Source organism: Oncorhynchus clarkii, chromosome 23 (genome assembly GCF_045791955.1).
Source record: "Oncorhynchus clarkii lewisi isolate Uvic-CL-2024 chromosome 23, UVic_Ocla_1.0, whole genome shotgun sequence".
In the NCBI taxonomy this organism is placed as follows: Eukaryota; Metazoa; Chordata; class Actinopteri; order Salmoniformes; family Salmonidae; genus Oncorhynchus; species Oncorhynchus clarkii.
The window spans coordinates 21,041,951-21,059,965 of NC_092169.1; the positions used below are offsets into that span (position 1 = coordinate 21,041,951).

The following is an 18,015-nucleotide window of genomic DNA, read 5'->3' on the forward strand; positions in this document are numbered from 1 at the left end:
AAATTGCAGCCCAAATAAATGTTTCAGAGTTCAAGTAACAGACACATCTCAACATCAACTGTTCAGAGGAGACTGTGTGAATCAGGCCTTCATGGTCGAATTGCTGCATAGAAACCACTACTAAAGGACACTAATAAGAAGAAGATACTTTCTTGGGTCAAGAAACACGGGAAATGGACATTAGACCAGTAGAAATCTGTCTTTTGGTTTGATGAGTCCAAATTTGAGATTTTTGGTTCTTTGTGAGACGTAGAGTAGGTGAACGGATGATCTCTGCATGTGTGGTTCCCACCGTGAAGCATGGAGGAGATTGTGTGGGGGTGCTTTGCTGGTGACCCTGTTGGTGATTTATTTAGAATTCAAGGCACACTTAACCAGCATGGCTACCACAGCATTCTGTAGCAATACGCCATTCCATCTGGTTTGCAATTAGTGGGTCTATCATTTGTTTTTCAACAGGACAATGACCCAACACACCTCCAGGCTGTGTAAGGGCTATTTGACCAAGAAGGTGAGTGATGGAGTGCTGCATTAGATGACCTGGTCTCCACAATCCCCCAATCTCAAACCAATTGAAATGGTTTGGGATGAGTTGGACTGCAGAGTGAAGGAAAAGCAGCCAACATGTGATCAGCATATGTGAGAACTCATTCAAGACTGTTGGAAAAGCATTCCAGGTGAAGCTGGTTGAGAGAATGTCATCAAGGCAAAGGGTGGCTACTTTGAAGAATCTAAAATCTAAAATATATTTGTTTAACACTTTTTTGGTTTCTACATGATTCCATGTGTGTTATTTCGTAGTTTTTTTACAATTATTATACAATGTTGAAAATAGTAAAAGTAAAGAAAATCCCTTGAATGAGTAGGTGTGTCCAAACTTTTGACTGGTACTTTACATTTATCAGTACTTTAGTGTGTGCTGTTATACTTCTAACACAGTGACTGTCTCTCTAATCAGACAGTTTGTCTCTGTTTGACTTAATAATAACACAATTCAACCCTATCTAGGTCTCTGCACATTTATCTTGGTTGTTGCGTGTGTTATTTATTCTCTGCTCACCTGGAGTGAGACAGCATAAGGCTGGATCCTTTCTCAGCCTATTTGTGCATCCCATATCTGAGGGAGACTGATATACCTGAGCTTCCTGGTATTCTTATCATCAGCCTAGGGCTGTCCTCGACCCAAAAAAAAGAATTGGTCGACCGAGAGTCGTCTGTTCTTTCGACCAATTTTTCCATATGTGTTTTAATTAAATCAACTATATGCACTGAGCTTGTCTGATGCTTTAAGGCAACTGTTTGATGAAATAATTAAGACACACAGATGACAAGAGGTAGTCCGACCGCAATTGACTTGATTGTTCCAGGCGAGGCTCAGAATTGATGCTCTGTGTTGATAAAAAAGAAAGCGAGTGACTGTGTGACTAGCACCCATTGTCACTCTCTCCTCCCTGCTGCAGCGACAACAGTGTTTATCGCGCTGTCCGTGTTGCTGAACCTGAAAAATAATTACAGCCATTTCTGACGGAAAAGTTTGGTTTCTGAAATCCCTCATTTGTCTCGGTTAAACATTCCCTATTCCCTCAACCCTTACTCTCGTTACCTGACACACGTATGCATCGCATGCACATGACCAAGAGGGCCTGACCTATAGCACAAACTCTGAACGCCAAAACACAAAATGTATGCAGATGAAGTGAGGAATAAACTCAAACTGTTTGGTTGCTCAGGAGGTAAAGGGGAAGTCAGATGTGTGGAATAAATTTGACTAATTGCTGAAAATAATGGAGATCAAGAAAAATAAGGTAAGGTGTGCCAAACAGGTGCTGTTAGATTACAATATAATTTTTCAGACTGTTTGAAACAATGTAAACAACAGTAATTCAATTATAAGCATACCAAAGAGTCTTTTGTAAGTCTTTTTTCATTAATTTTTTGAAAGCCTTTATTACAGCAAAGACTAAAAACAGTCGCATGAATTTGTGAATGCAATCGCCGAAATGGAACGGTTTATTTATTGTTTCCGCTAATTATTCAAGGTTTGCTTTGTTATTTGAAAACTAAAATGCTTGATTGCATTTCAAGTCATGAATGACTCGTATGCTGTGTGATGACATAAACGAATGAATTATTGATTGATACAGTAGCCTATATAAGTATTGAAATTACAGGCCTAAATTACGGGATTAAGACTAAACAGGATGTACTCTTTGGCCTACAGCTTGATGGTGGTTATACAAGGCTGCTATACTAAGCCTACTAATGATAATAACATTACTTATTATAATGATCATAATAATAATAGTAATAATAACAATAAGGAGATTAAAAAGGAGGGTTTATTATTATTATTATTTTTACTAAATGCAGCCGGAAATAACTTTTGGATATCAGAGCAGCGGTAACTCACCAGCATTACAACCAGGAATATGACTTTCCCAAATTGGATCCTTTGTTCGTAACCCCCAGGGCAATTGAACTTATTCCAGAAGCTACTCCAAAACACCTCCGGCGGAGAAGAGGTATTCGGAGTGGACTTCTAGTCAGGAGGCGTGTACACCATCTACCGCTCCGAGTTTATATCTCGCTAATGTTCAGTCTCTGGATAATAAAGTAGATGAACTCAGGGCGAGGATCTCCTTCCAAAGAGACATCAGGGATTGTAACATACTCTGTTTCACGGAAACATAGCTGTCTCGGGATATACTGTCCCCATCCATACAGCCAGCTGGGTTCTCAGTACATCGCGCAGATAGGAATAAAGAACTCTCCGGGAAGAAGAAAGGCGGGGGTGTCTGTTTAATGATTAACTACCCATGGTGTGATTGTGATAACACACAGAAACTCAAGTTCTTTTGTTCACCCGAACTAGAATACCTCACAATCAAATGCCGACCATAAGTGATTCGGTTATAGTCACATCTGTGTATATTACCCTTAAGATGATACCCCGACAGCCCTCAAAGAACTACACTGGACTTTATGCAAAATGGAAACCAAACATCCTGAGGCCGCATTTATTGTAGCTGGGGATTTTAACAAGGCACAGTTGAGGAAAACGCTACCTAAGTTCTACCATCACATTGACTGTAGTACTCGCTCTGGAAAAACATTGGACCACTGCTACTCAACTTTTCCAAATGCTTCCAAGGCCCTCCCCCGCCCTCCCTTCAGAAAATCTGATCACGACTCCATTTTTCTCCTCCCTTCATATAGGCAGAAACTAAAACAGGAAGTACTAAGGTTTATTAAATGCTGGTCTGACCAGTTGGAATCCATGCTTCAAGATAGTTTTGATCACGCGGACTGGGATATGTTCCGGGTAGCCTCTGAGAATAACATTGATGAATACATGGATACAGTGACTGAATTCATCAGGAAGTGTAAAGGAGATGTTGTGACTATTAAAACCTACCCAAACCTGAAACCATGGATAGATGGCAGCATTTGCTCAAAACTGAAAACACGAACCACCGCATTTAACCATGGCAAGGTGACGGGGAATATGGCCGAATACAAACAGTGTACACTAGTTATTCCCTCCATAAGGCAATCAAACAGGCAAAACGTCAGTACAGAGACAAAGTGGAATCGCAATTCAACGACTCAGACACAAGACGTCTGCTGTCCCCACTTGCTTCAAGATGTCATTCATTGTTCCTGTGCCCAAGAAAGCAAAGGTAACTGAACTTAATGACTAGCACTCATTTCTGTCATCATGAAGTGCTTTGAGAGGCTAGTTTTAAGGATCATATCACCTCTACCTTACCTGACACCCTAGACCCACTTCAATTTGCTTACAACCCCAATAGATCTGCAGCCAAAACCCTCACAAACCGTTACAGATGCACAATTGAGAGCATCCTGTCGAGCTCTATCACCGCCTGGTACGGCAACTGCACCGCCTGCAACCGCAGGGCTCTCCAGAGGGTAGTGCGGTCTGCACAACGCATCACCGGGGGCAAACTACCTGCCCTTCAGGGCACCTACAGCATCAGATGTCACAGGAAGGCCAAAAAGCTCATCAAGGACATCAACCACCCAAGCCACTGCCTGTTCACCCGCTTTCATCCAACAAAGCTGGGACCAAGAGACTGAAAAACAGCTTCAACCTCAAGGCCATCAGACTGTTAAATAGCCATCACTAGCCGGCTTCCACCCGGTTACTCAACTCTGCACCTTAGAGGCTGCTGCCCTATATACATAGACTTGGACTCACTGCCCACTTTAAAAATGGAACACTTGTTACTTTAATAATGTTTACATTTTGCTTTACTCATGTCATATGTATGTACTGCATTATATTCTACTGAATTTTAGTCAATGCCACAAGCATTTCACTACACCCACAATAATATGTGCTAAATATGTGTATATGAACCATAACATTTTATTTTATTTGGCTTTATTATGCACATAGCAACATGGTCTAGGATTTGGCAACAATTAAACAGCGCACTGATGTTTCAGAACCGCGGATATCGACCGCTATCAAACGCGGGAGAAAGCGCATTTGTTTTAAAATATTACATTTTTTATTGTTCTTATGTAATATAACCATACACATTTTCAGTAGCAAATGTCTTAGACTGATGGACTATACCATCCCCATGGCCTCCACAATGGATCAGTCCACTCAGACAGGCGCAAATCAGACAGGTGTCTTGTACACCATGACATTTTTATTTTGTGTTTGCTATATGCTCGACTAAAGAAATCTCGGTCGACCAACCGCCTATCGACCAGTCGACTAAATGGGGTCAGCCCTACATCAGACACATGCTATCTGAACACTACAGGTACCCCGCGGAGAGCCCTCTCTATCTTTCAATGCAACCTGAGAGGGAGGGAGGGGGAGAGAAAGAGAGCAGAGGGAGATGACAGAGAAAGGTGGCGATAGATGGGTGTTGGCAGGAGATATGTACAAACTCAGGGGGAAATAAACCTTGAAACAGCCACAAGATGCTTTTAAGCACTACTTTCTAAATGTAGCCTGACTGCTCCCATTAGGGGAGAGAGGTAGACAGAGAGAGAGAAAGAAAGAATGAAAGAGAGGGTAACATAGAGAGATAGAAAGGGAGCGAGAAAGCAAGAAAGAGTACAAATATAAACCCTGTAGTTCTATGATTATACACAATGTTTATAATTCATATATTCACATGACTACTGTTAACATGGGCAATAATGAGGTACTCTTGGTCAGTACTGTTACCATGGTGACAGTATAGCATGCATACAGTGCCAGGCGGGTGGCAACTACTGTTACTGCTGTGATGCTATTGTGTAATACAGTATGTATTTTCAGCACTGACTCATGCCAGGAGTCACGTACTGTTACCATGTTCTTACCGTGGTGATGGGGTAGAGGGGATTCTGGATCGAAAGGAGCAGGACTTTGTTGCCACTGTTGGGGTTGTCTGAGTTGGTGGGGCGAGTGATCCTCTTGCTGGTGGAGTAGTTGAAGAAGGCCTGCTGGCCTGCGATGTAGACGGCCTCGCTACTCCCACACGCCACACACTTATCAGCACTCTCCACCATCTCAAACTCCACCAGCGCCTGCCGCTTAAAGGGCATCATCATCACATAGCTGCCATCAACACAGAACAACAAGGAAGTCCATTAGAATTCAATTCACTGAGTAGAAAAATGGTCTATTACTCTAAATGGACAGTGGCTCAAATAAAACCACATTCCCTCTCTACCGTAGGGAACGACATTTGGTGCTAAAAGTAGAACACTATTGGAAATAGGGTGTCTTTGAAATTTGCCCGATGAGAACTCATGTCCTGAACTGACAGAATGAAAACTTTGCAAGTTTGTAATGTAAAACATTTCCTAGTTCAATTCTGAGGTTATGAGGTTATATTCTCAAACAATTCTACAAGAAAGGAAACCGCTCTATTTGTTTGTGGGGCTTTTTGTTTATACTTCCCCCCAAAATCACCTATGTTGGCTCAACATAGATGCACAAAAACAGAAGAGGGGAGGGAGTAAGTGCAGTTGTTACCATACTGTGGGCAGTGCTGGTCTAATTGGACAGTTACCATAGTTTCTACAGTTACCATGGTACGGTAGATTGTCTCTATGTTGTGGGTTAACCATGCTGTCGCAGCTCTCCTAGGTTTGATGGGACGTTACGTAATTAATATTGCACCACATAACGAGCCTGATTAACACTGAGCTCTCTCTGTTACTCAAGGTCTCTGTGATGTAAAAGCTTGGTTTGGCCACAAACACCTCCACTCCATGTGCGTGCTGGTATGTGTGTGTGTGAGTCGACTGTATACTGACGTGTGACTGTGAAAATGTTTGCGTGTGTCTGTGAGTATGTGTGTAGTTCTTCAAAGGAAGTGAGTTGAGCCTTCAGTATATGCTGATATACGTTTTTATTTCTACAGAACCCCCCAATGACTTCAACAGGATGAAAGGCAAGTCACTGGGGAGGCCTGAGGGGAAATGCCTCACACATATCCACACCACATTTACATGATCCATGTAGCTACACTCTAATCCACAGTCTTCCAAGTCACAGTACAGTGCATGTTCCATATTCGTTTCCCTTCTGTTTAACTAAAAGATGAGATAAAAGCCTTTTTATTTCTATGTCTTACAATGACGAAAACAGGGGGTTAAGGGGTGGGGGGTGGGGGGGGAACATATCATCCAACATATGTGAGTGGATTCTTACCATATAGGGCCAAACTTTTCCAGGGCCTCCACCAGGTCAGCTTCCACCACGGCCTCACACAGCCCCCTGACATGGACCACTGGGGACTGGGCAATTCTGTGGGAGTCATCCCCACTGTCCTGCAACACACACACACAATATTGGTTAGAGATCAGAACAAATACAATTCCTAGAATAGGGGCAGAGGTTCTGTTGATCATAAATCAACTGGCAACTCAAGTGCAATGCACTGTATAATACCTATCTAAAAAAGGAGTCATTTTGAAAAGAGTGGGTGTAGGGAGGAGGTTTCAGGCTGAATAATTTAACTGCAGCTCAAAATGGATGACCTCCAGTACAGCCTAACCTTCCCTAACTGGGACTGTACCCCTCTATGTGAGAGAGTGAGAGTGCATTGGAGAGTGCAAATGGGTGCCTTTTCATCCCTTTGATATTTTAAGTAGAAATTGTGCACCAATATTGAATTTTAAAAGCCTGTTATATTAAATGAAGTGCCCTTTACTATAGACCACATGCATAATTCAATAAATCAGATTTTTAATATGAATAAAGTAAATTCAGCACTTTGACATGTCCCTCCATCAACCCTGTGTCACCTTGAGGTAGATTTGAACCCACTTAACCCAACATTTCTCCAAGTTTCACCATCATTGTAAAACCCTAGTTATTTTGTTGTTTTGACAAAGTCATTTCTGAAGACTATTATTTTTTTCATGTGATTAGTGATTAATTTATTTGATGTGATTAGTGTCCCTCATTTTAAGGTCAACCCTGTTACATTAACTGAATTCTCATTTTAATTCATTTTAATTTAATGAAACTTTTCCTTTGTAAATAACATTTAAAAAAATGTTGAACATCTAATAGTCAAATCCTAGTGTAAAAGCAGGTGAGCTGGTTCTACTCTTTTTGGCCATTTTCTGTTGTTTTGTGGTGGAAAACTGTGCGGGCCGAGCATAACACATCAACCCTGATACCCATAGATAGACAGGCTAGAATAACACATCAACCCTGATACCCATAGATAGACAGGCTAGAATAACACATCAACCCTGATACCCATAGATAGACAGGCTAGAATAACACATCAACCCTGATACCCATAGATAGACAGGCTAGAATAACACATCAACCCTGATACCCATAGATAGACAGGCTAGAATAACACATCAACCCTGATACCCATAGATAGACAGGCTAGAATAACACATCAACCCTGATACCCATAGATAGACAGGCTAGAATAACACATCAACCCTGATACCCATAGATAGACAGGCTAGAATAACACATCAACCCTGATACCCATAGATAGACAGGCTAGAATAACACATCAACCCTGATACCCATAGATAGACAGGCTAGAATAACACATCAACCCTGATACCCATAGATAGACAGGCTAGAATAACACATCAACCCTGATACCCATAGATAGACAGGCTAGAATAACACATCAACCCTGATACCCATAGATAGACAGGCTAGAATTTTTTTAACAATTTCCTTGTTTTTTGTTGTGAAGCTTACATTTAATTGCAACTCCCTGTTGTGCACAACAAGCTTCCATTCCCTCTGTCACAAGGGGATGTATGGCTGATATCAGATTAAATCGTCAACCCTGTTATGGTCAACCCTGTTATGGTCAACCCTGTTATGGTCAACCCTGTTATTTTATTTAGCACTTAATCGGCACTTACTATAGTATTTTTTAAATTTAACCTCTTGAGATGGGAAAATGTGTTTTTAATTACATTGAGCATGTGATCTTTATGATAGAATGTTAAAATTAGGTGAAAACATGTATTTTTTTTGGAACAGGGAACAGGGATTCCTGACTGAACTGAAGGGTTAGTTCCACAGGTGAAAATGGTCAAATCAGCAAAAAATGCTCTCATATTTAAAGGCAAGATAAAATATTTAGAAGAAAAACCATGGCCTGCTCGGGGAATCTCAGATGAGTCTTTATTTCAGGCTGTAGCAACAGAACGATGCTTACACTACCTCTGTGATCTAATAGCCTCAGGACTGGGCGGGCTGAGTAACTGTAACTGGGCGGGCTGAGCTGAGCTGTAACTGGGCGGGCTGAGCTGAGCTGTAACTGGGCGGGCTGAGTAACTGTAACTGGGCGGGCTGAGTAACTGTAACTGGGCGGGCTGAGTAACTGTAACTGGGCGGGCTGAGTAACTGTAACTGGGCGGGCTGAGTAACTGTAACTGGGCGGGCTGAGCTGAGCTGTAACTGGGCGGGCTGAGCTGAGCTGTAACTGGGCGGGCTGAGTAACTGTAACTGGGCGGGCTGAGTAACTGTAACTGGGCGGGTTGAGTAACTGTAACTGGGCGGGCTGAGCTGAGCTGTAACTGGGCGGGCTGAGCTGAGCTGTAACTGGGCGGGCTGAGTAACTGTAACTGGGCGGGCTGAGTAACTGTAACTGGGCGGGCTGAGTAACTGTAACTGGGCGGGCTGAGCTGAGCTGTAACTGGGCGGGCTGAGCTGAGCTGTAACTGGGCGGGCTGAGTAACTGTAACTGGGCGGGCTGAGTAATTGTAACTGGGCGGGCTGAGTAACTGTAACTGGGCGGGCTGAGTAACTGTAACTGGGCGGGCTGAGCTGAGCTGTAACTGGGCGGGCTGAGTAACTGTAACTGGGCGGGCTGAGTAACTGTAACTGGGCGGGCTGAGTAACTGTAACTGGGCGGGCTGAGTAACTGTAACTGGGCGGGCTGAGTAACTGTAACTGGGCGGGCTGAGCTGAGCTGTAACTGGGCGGGCTGAGTAACTGTAACTGGGCGGGCTGAGTAACTGTAACTGGGCGGGCTGAGTAACTGTAACTGGGCGGGCTGAGTAACTGTAACTGGGCGGGCTGAGCTGAGCTGTAACTGGGCGGGCTGAGTAACTGTAACTGGGCGGGCTGAGTAACTGTAACTGGGCGGGCTGAGTAACTGTAACTGGGCGGGCTGAGCTGAGCTGTAACTGGGCGGGCTGAGTAACTGTAACTGGGCGGGCTGAGTAACTGTAACTGGGCGGGCTGAGTAACTGTAACTGGGCGGGCTGAGCTGGATTTCTCTAGTGGTAGTGGGCGGGACTCTATCTCTCTCTGATAGTGATATCCCGATGTTAACATGCATTCAATATGTGACATGCAGGAATAACGGTCAGGACCTATGCCGAATGGACAAGGTGGTTGTGCAGCATAGTGTTAAAGCTCACTTCTCTTTCAAACACCTCTCTTTGATTGATTTAGCAATACACATCCATTCCTATAGTGCAACAAAAACCTCCCACTCTTCCCTTTCAGATGTCCTATTCTACTCAAAGTCTATGAGGGGGAGCCAGGAAGAGGAAGAGGAAGCAAGGCAGGATGAGGAGGTTGAAAGTCAAAAGACAGCACTAAGAGAGACAGCTAGGGGTTAACGAAGAGATGCGAGTAGTTCAAGGAAGAGAGGCAAAGAGAGGGAAGGTTTTAGTTGTACAAATGAAGAGAGAGAAAGAAAGAGACTACAGCCTGTGCGGAGAGAGAGAGAGAGAGAGAGAGAGAGAGAGAAAGAGAAAGACTACTGACAAGGTAGTAAGATTAAATCCTTACTGGCAGGCTCTGTTCCCAAAATGAGATTGATTTCAAATGGCCGACAGTTCAGTCTCTGCAGACTCTGATAATCTATAACATCACATTAAATCATGTTATTCTTTCCATATCAATGTATTCATTCCCAGGGTCATGGAGAAGTTCCATTACATTCTCTTTCATACGGATAAGGGGGAGGCAAGGCTATATCATCAGTTTCTCTGAGCTAAAGAACCAATTAAATGACTCAGCTACTTGGTGACAATTAGGTAAATAGAATGTGGTGCCTTTAAGTGATGAAAATAGCGGAATAACACTCCTCTTTCTTGGGCTTTCTAGCTTAGTTGGTCCTCTCCTCTCCCCCTGTTCTATCTACATTCCCCATCACTTCTCTGTGAAATACCAACCTAGTGTGCAAGGATCAGTTGGCTGCCCAAGTGTGTGTATGTGTATGTGTATGTGTATGTGTATGTGTATGTGTATGTGTATGTGTGTGTGTATGTGTGTGTGTGTATGTGTGAGTGTATGTGAGTGTATGTACTGTATGTGCAGGCATGGCCAGATGGTTCCCAAGGTTAAGTGGCAGTCCTATCCATCAGCTGATTCATTTTCCCAGAGCGCAGTTTTTTTCAGTGTGTGTTAAAGTGGTGAGTGAGAGTGGCCTACTGGCCTTGTATTCCAGCTCATTCCTCACTCTAATCCTGAATAATCTCCACCCCAGCGCAGGTGACCAGGGCTAAAATGAGGTTAAATTACTCTTACCTTCTCACTCTCTCTACAGCACTTTATCTTTCTCTCTCTCCTCTCTTATGATGTGTGGATCCCACTTTCTTGCCGATGTCCTCAGTCTATTGTGTGTGCGAGTGTTTTACTGTGTGTTCACTAAGCCCCTGGCAGTCTCATAGGGAGGTGACCCCTGGCAGTCTCATAGGGAGGTGACCCCCTGGCAGTCTCATAGGGAGGTGACCCCCTGGCAGTCTCATAGGGAGGTGACTCCCTGGCAGTCTCATAGGGAGGTGACCCCCTGGCACACACATCAGAGCCTGGCGTTTAGTGAGTGCATGGCACCAGTATGCGCATTGAGAGACAGAATACATGTGTCTTCCCCTACACTCTTAGAAAAAAAGGTGCTATCTACAACCTATAAGGGTTCTTCGGCTGTTCCCATAAGATAACCCTTTGAAGAACCCTTTTTGTTTCAAGGTAGAACCCTTTTTGAGTTCCATGTAGAACACTTTCCACAGAAGAACCCAGAAGTTCTTCTACCTGGAACCAAAAAGAGATCTCCTACGGGGACAGCCGAAGAACCCTTTCGGAACCCTTTTTTCTAAGAGTGTACCCTCACTGTGTGTGTGTGTGTGTGTGTGTGTGTGTGTGTGTGTGTGTGTGTGTGTGTGTGTGTGTGTGTGTGTGTGTGTGTGTGTGTGTGTGTGTGTGTGTGTGTGTGTGTTCCTCTTCCCTCTCTCTAGTATTTATAGCACATTTCAGGACTGGCTTCAGAAAAAATGTAGGCCATGCAGGAAAAGAGCTGTTGCAGTGTATTGTGATAGACGACCAATTAGCTTCCTGTATAGGGAGGTGTGTGTGTTGTGTGTGTGTGGACGTGTTTAACTATTCTATAGTAAACTAACAAACATTTGACCAACTGGGGACATTTTGTTAGTCCCCACAAGGTCAAATGCTATTTCTAGGGGGTTTAACCCTAACCCCAATCTTAACCCAAAAACCTTAACCCTAACCCTAGCACCTAACCCTTAATGTAATTATAACCATAACGGTTAGAGTTAGCATACTAGTATGCTAATAAACCAGGGGTCAAAAAAACAAAGGTATTGTCATACAGCAAACATTTAATGAATTTAATTTACTTAAATCTTAGTATTATATTAACAATACTGACAGTTTTGCACGATTGCTGATATATTCCTATGTATCTTTGCTTTCAGAATAGCTGTTTTTAGTTGCTATATCGACAAGCGTCTATTTTGTAATAATCAATCCATGATTAAAGAGAATTACCATGAGCATGAGCAGTAATTGAAGTGGCAATTACTAAATGGCATACTTTCCTATATTTCCCTCACTGTAAAGAATAGGAAAACTTGCATATGATGTGATTATGTTTCTTTCAACCTCATCTTGTGTAGTAAGCAACAATCAACGCTAAAAACCAAACAATATAACACCATTTACATTTGCAGTAGCCAATGGCAAAACATTCCACCAATCATATTCACCTTCAGCATAAACTCTAAGGTTAGAGCTCAATGTGTGGGAAACATCCCAGACAGGCCCATGTGATAGCAGGACAAAAAAAGATTCAAGGCGTATTTTTGGGTTGGTGCTGTAGGTCTTCAGGCTCTATGGTGATTCTCTCTTCGGGATAGAATCGTACATCGAGAGGCGAGAGTCTCTCTGAAGGGCTGTGTAGGTGTCATCCTGTATGTCATCGTACTCATCAATGCCACCCTGTATGTCATCATAGTCATCAGGGTGAGCGTAGAGAGTATCTACGCTCTCCTCCTCACTCACAGCGGAGTTGGAGGCATCATTACTGACATAATGGACTCTCGGTGTATCAGCTCTTTCTCTGCGGTTTCTCTGTTTCAGTGTGTAGTAGCTGAGAATGAGAAGAGTTCCAGCAGTCAGGACAGCCACAACGCACAGTACAGGAGTCAAGACATTCACTAGTCTATCATCTGTGGTCAGGTCCCAGGTAGAGTTCTGAGCTCCAATCTCATTCTTAGCTTCACAGAAGTACTGGTCAATGTACCCAAGACTGACACTGGGGATGGTGTAACTTTCTGTTTCTCCCTGTAAGACGCTCACTTTAGTTCCGTTCCTTTTGTACCAGGTGTATTTCTCCATTGGTGGATTGGCATCGCTGCTACAGGTCAGAGTCACTGAACTGCCTTCCACTATTTTATTCTGATCTGTGCTGACCGTCACGGTGGTGGACCTTGGAGGATATCTCACAGTGAGTGTAGCTCCAAGGGAGGGCTGATTCTCAAGGCCAACCAATACACAGGAGTAGCTGCCTGCATCCTCACTGCTGACTGGGTCAAGGTACAAGACCCAGTGTCTGTTAGAGCTAGGTAGGCGAAGTTTGTCCTTGTAGAAGATGTAGTCAGTAGAGTTTTGCTTCAGAACGCAGGACGTTGAGCACGAGATCCAGACTTTCTCTCCCTCTATGACGATGTCGGGTCTAACCTTTACAAATACATCTGTGACAGACAGAGTGACCTGAAATGGGTCATTGTAGCTCCCCTGTTGTGTTTTGAATCTGAAACGGTAGTTGGCTGAGTCTCTCTCTCTGAGCTCTGTGATTCTCAGGGTGCAGTCAGTCTTCTTGTCTCCACGGTACTGCACACTATCTCCATACTCCAAGTCTTCAGGCTTCCCTTTAGCATCCACAGTTTTTGACCAGAGAGTCTGTGTGATGGTCTGACCACTGGGGTATGTGTAAGTGCAAGGCAGATCCACAGATGACCCGGTTATGGCGCAGATTGTCTTCTTTGCGTATTTCACCTCCCAACAGTTATCCAGGAGACAAAGTGAAGGAGAACGGAGATCATTTACAGCACAGGAGTAACTGCCAGAATCCGTAATGCTGAATGGGTCTAGGTACAGGCTGGTCTTCAGGGTCTTTGGGTTGGTTAGTCGTCGTCCATTCTTATACCAGATGTAAGTAAGGTTGGGGTTGTTACTCAGGATACACATGGTACTGCAGGTCAGTGTTACTTTTTGTCCCTCTTTCACAGTGTCCGGATTCTTAATCACCTTCAGACCTGTGACAAAAACAGTTGTTCCAGATTCGCTGTTCTTCCATCCTGAGTTCTGTGTGTTAAGTCTAAACTTATACTCAGCAGAGTCACTTGGTCTCAAATTTATGATCGTAGTAGTTAGGGAATATTGACTGAAACCCCCAACAGCACCATGTAACAAACGACCATAATACTCTGGGTCTTCACTCAGATCCTCCGGAATAGTTGTGTCCTTCCATTTCTTCCTGTTGTTGTTGTTAAACCAGTAGAATTCTTTTAATTTACGTCTGGTATCTTGGATTGTGAAACCGCAGGACAATTTTACAGACAATCCTTCTAAGACGCAAACACTCTTCTTTCTACAAAATAAAACTGCCACATCTTCAGCCAGTAGAACTGGTATAAAGAGGAGAAGTCCTGCAAACATACTTCCTGCCAAACGTCCACGGAATCCTAAACGTTTTGGCGGTGCAGTTGAACTAAATTCAAGTGTGAGGCAGGTAATGTTCTTTTTTAATACTTATTGGAGGCAGAGTGAACTGTAACTTCCTTCCCTTAAATGATCAAGTCATATCATGCTTCCTTACATGGTGAAGAGAAATTGAGAAATGCATCTTACATTCATTTTCTCAGAACTTTGATGAAACGATCAAAATGAGGATGAGATAAAGAGTACGGACTTGTTGAACATTCTTAATACTGTTGAACTTAATAATGTTGAACACTTAATACTGTTGAACATTCTTAATATTGTTGAACATTCTTCATACTGTTGAACATTCTTAATACTGTTGAACATTCTTAATACTGTTGAACACTTAATACTGTTGAACATTCTTTATACTTTTGAACTTAATACTGTTGAAAAATCTTAATACTGTTGAACATTCTTTATACTGTTGAACTTAATACTGTTGAACATTCTTAATACTGTTGAACATTCTTAATACTGTTGAACTTAATACTGTTGAACACTTAATAATGTTGAACACTTAATACTGTTGAACATTCTTAATACTGTTGAACTTAATACTGTTGAACATTCTTAATACTGTTGAAGTTAATACTGTTGAACATTCTTAATACTGTTGAACTTAATACTGTTGAACATTAATACTGTTGAACTTAATACTGTTGAACTTAATACTGTTGAACATTCTTAATACTGTTGAACATTAATACTGTTGAACTTAATACTGTTGAACACTTAATAATGTTGAACACTTAATACTGTTGAACATTAATACTGTTGAACTTAATACTGTTGAACACTTAATAATGTTGAACACTTAATACTGTTGAACATTCTTAATACTGTTGAACTTAATACTGTTGAACACTTAATACTGTTGAACACTTAATACTGTTGAACACTTAATACTGTTGAACTTAATAATGTTGAACACTTAATACTGTTGAACACTTAATAATGTTGAACACTTCATACTGTTGAACACTTCATACTGTTAATATTTATACACGTCATCATAATAAACCTAATACAACATACTGAGATAGTCTCTGAGATATGCGTACAGAATGTAAACGTAGTTAAATGTCCTTCATTTTTACTACCCTGAATTGACTGAAAACTGAATTGATGCCAATCCTGTAATCAACATCCAGATACACACATCCAGACACACACACACACACACACACATGCACACACACACACACACACACACACACAATACAACAATTACATAAGTAATCCACAGGTGGGGATTGGATTTTACATCAAACTTTCAAAGGCTCAAATTGAGTCCTGAAAGCTCATCCTTGTGAGAGCTTTGTGAGCCTTAAAGTCTCTATAGTCTCCTTCTCAGACCAGTCTCTCTACACACAGTAGCTAGATTAACTATACAGTATGTTGTCCTGGGAATACAAAGCAGATCAGATGCATACATCTATGTCAGAAAATCTATTAAAGCATGTAAGCTGATGGGAGAGAGAAATACAACAGATAAATGGTGAAGAGAGTCTAGAGAGACATATTGAGAATGATTAAAAGCAGTAAAGTAGCATAGTCTGTTTAAGAGGAGAGAGTGTGTAAGCGTGTTGGGACTCTGTAGTGAGATATACTGAACATGGGTTAACTTGGGGGAGTCTGTTAGCATGTTGAGAATCTATGAGGTCCAGGCCAGAGAGTACAGAGTAATGTTCCATGGACTGTGAACATCAGCTTTCCAGGCTTTCCAAGTGTGTGTGAGTAAGAGAGAGTTTGTGTTCAAAATCAGCTTTCCAGGGTTTGTTTCCTGGGGGCTTGAGCATGTTTGTTTATGTGTGTCTGTGTGTGTCTGTGTGTGTGTGTGTGTGTGTGCGCGCGAGCATGTGCAAATACGAGAAACATGAGTGCGTGTCTGTGTCCCTCCGTATGTGTTTGAGTGTTGAACATCGACTGTTGACGTTTTGCCTCCCAGGAGTCCCACCCCCCTCCCCTAAACGTCTGAGAGGAATATTATATCATCCACAGGTCAGGGATGTGTAAAAAACAAACTTCCCAGTGACAGCCCTACATTGCTCACTGAGACATATTCCTTAAGAATATGATTATTCTACTACAATATCCCATCCCTCTCCAATTCCACCTCAGAGTTCAACCAGGCTTTCGTTTAAATTAAACCATTTCATTCTGTACCAGACTGCATCCCTGAAACACACAAGGCCTTCACATTGAGCTTCGCCCTAAAAACAACATTTCCAAATGGACATTTTGGGGTATGGTTAAAATGAGGCTCAAAGGTAGCTTACCATACCATTTCACATGCCTGTCATGAATTGTTTAGAATCCCTCTATGTTACACGATGAGCCTTACAGCATGTGGACTAACAGACCTCTGCTTCAACAGAAATCTTCCCTGAATAATGATCATGATCCATCCTCAACTTCCTTGTACGAACAATAACACTTTCAAATGAAAGGTAGAGCAGGTGATAATTATTTGTACAAATTAGACTTTGACGTAATTTGTCATTCTGACATTCATGGTGCCAAAAACACTAACCATTTAATCAACAGAACACCACACTCAGAAGAAGCAGCTTTAAAGGGTAATGTTTCAGCCCAACCCTGCTCTAACACCTGCATAATTGTCTGAGAAGATTAGCCGTATTAGCAATCAAGTCTCATCAAGCCTGCGACAATAACTGGCCTCTCTCTGGCCTTTTCATAACTCTTTATTCTGAGTATGCACCTGGCAACGTTTGACATTCACGAATTCAATCAAATTCAGACCCATCGTTTACTATAGCAGCCAATTACTAGTGTTGTGCTGTTTTGGCTGAGAAGAGTCCTGCCGTTATCTGAACACGGGCGTACATTTTTAATGGTGTTTTCCTGATGCCTGTCAGGATGCCTCACTAAGGTGTAATGTCACATTAATTCTGCCTGGACACGCTGAGAGGGCAGCTGTTGTGAACAGACACACACGCATGCACACACACTTTCTTTTACACACATGTAATGTGACAGCATGAGTGGATGTGACTTTAATTGAATCCCTTCTTGCTCCACAGCACTGGGTGGCAAACACAGCCCCTCCATTTGACACCTGCAGCTTCTGTTAGGAGAGACATTTTGAAGGCATGTGGCGTGTGCCGAACACACTCAGTCTATCATGTATATACAGTGTTCCATTACCAAGAGAGAGAGAGAGAGAGAGAGAGATAGAGAGGCACACACACACACACACACACACACACACACACACACACACACACACACACCCTATATTAGTGTCAATCAATAAAATGGACTTTCTCCAGCAGGCCAAGGCTGGTGTAGAGTGAGGAGGGAGAAGGGAGAAAGCCTAGACACACAGACGACTCCACATCATAAACACAATGACCAGAGCAGGCAGAATGATAGGTCAACTTTACCATTAATAAAGACCAGGAAGGATAAAGAGAAACCTCCAGAAATATGTGTTAGATACAGTGCCTTGCGAAAGTATTCGGCCCCCTTGAACTTTGCGACCTTTTGCCACATTTCAGGCT

The 18,015-nt window shown here is 42.5% G+C and overlaps 1 protein-coding gene across 1 annotated transcript in view; it reads right to left on the minus strand.

Moving 5' to 3' along the window:
- Positions 1–18,015, minus strand: part of LOC139381566 (heterogeneous nuclear ribonucleoprotein L-like) — a 56,568-nt gene that overhangs the window by 11,009 nt on the left and 27,544 nt on the right. The window contains exons 2-3 of the mRNA XM_071125201.1: positions 6,689–6,807; positions 5,350–5,587 (exon numbers count right to left, since the gene is read on the minus strand). Coding sequence (XP_070981302.1) covers positions 5,350–5,587; positions 6,689–6,807 — 357 coding nt within the window. The remainder of the gene's footprint in view (positions 1–5,349; positions 5,588–6,688; positions 6,808–18,015) is intronic.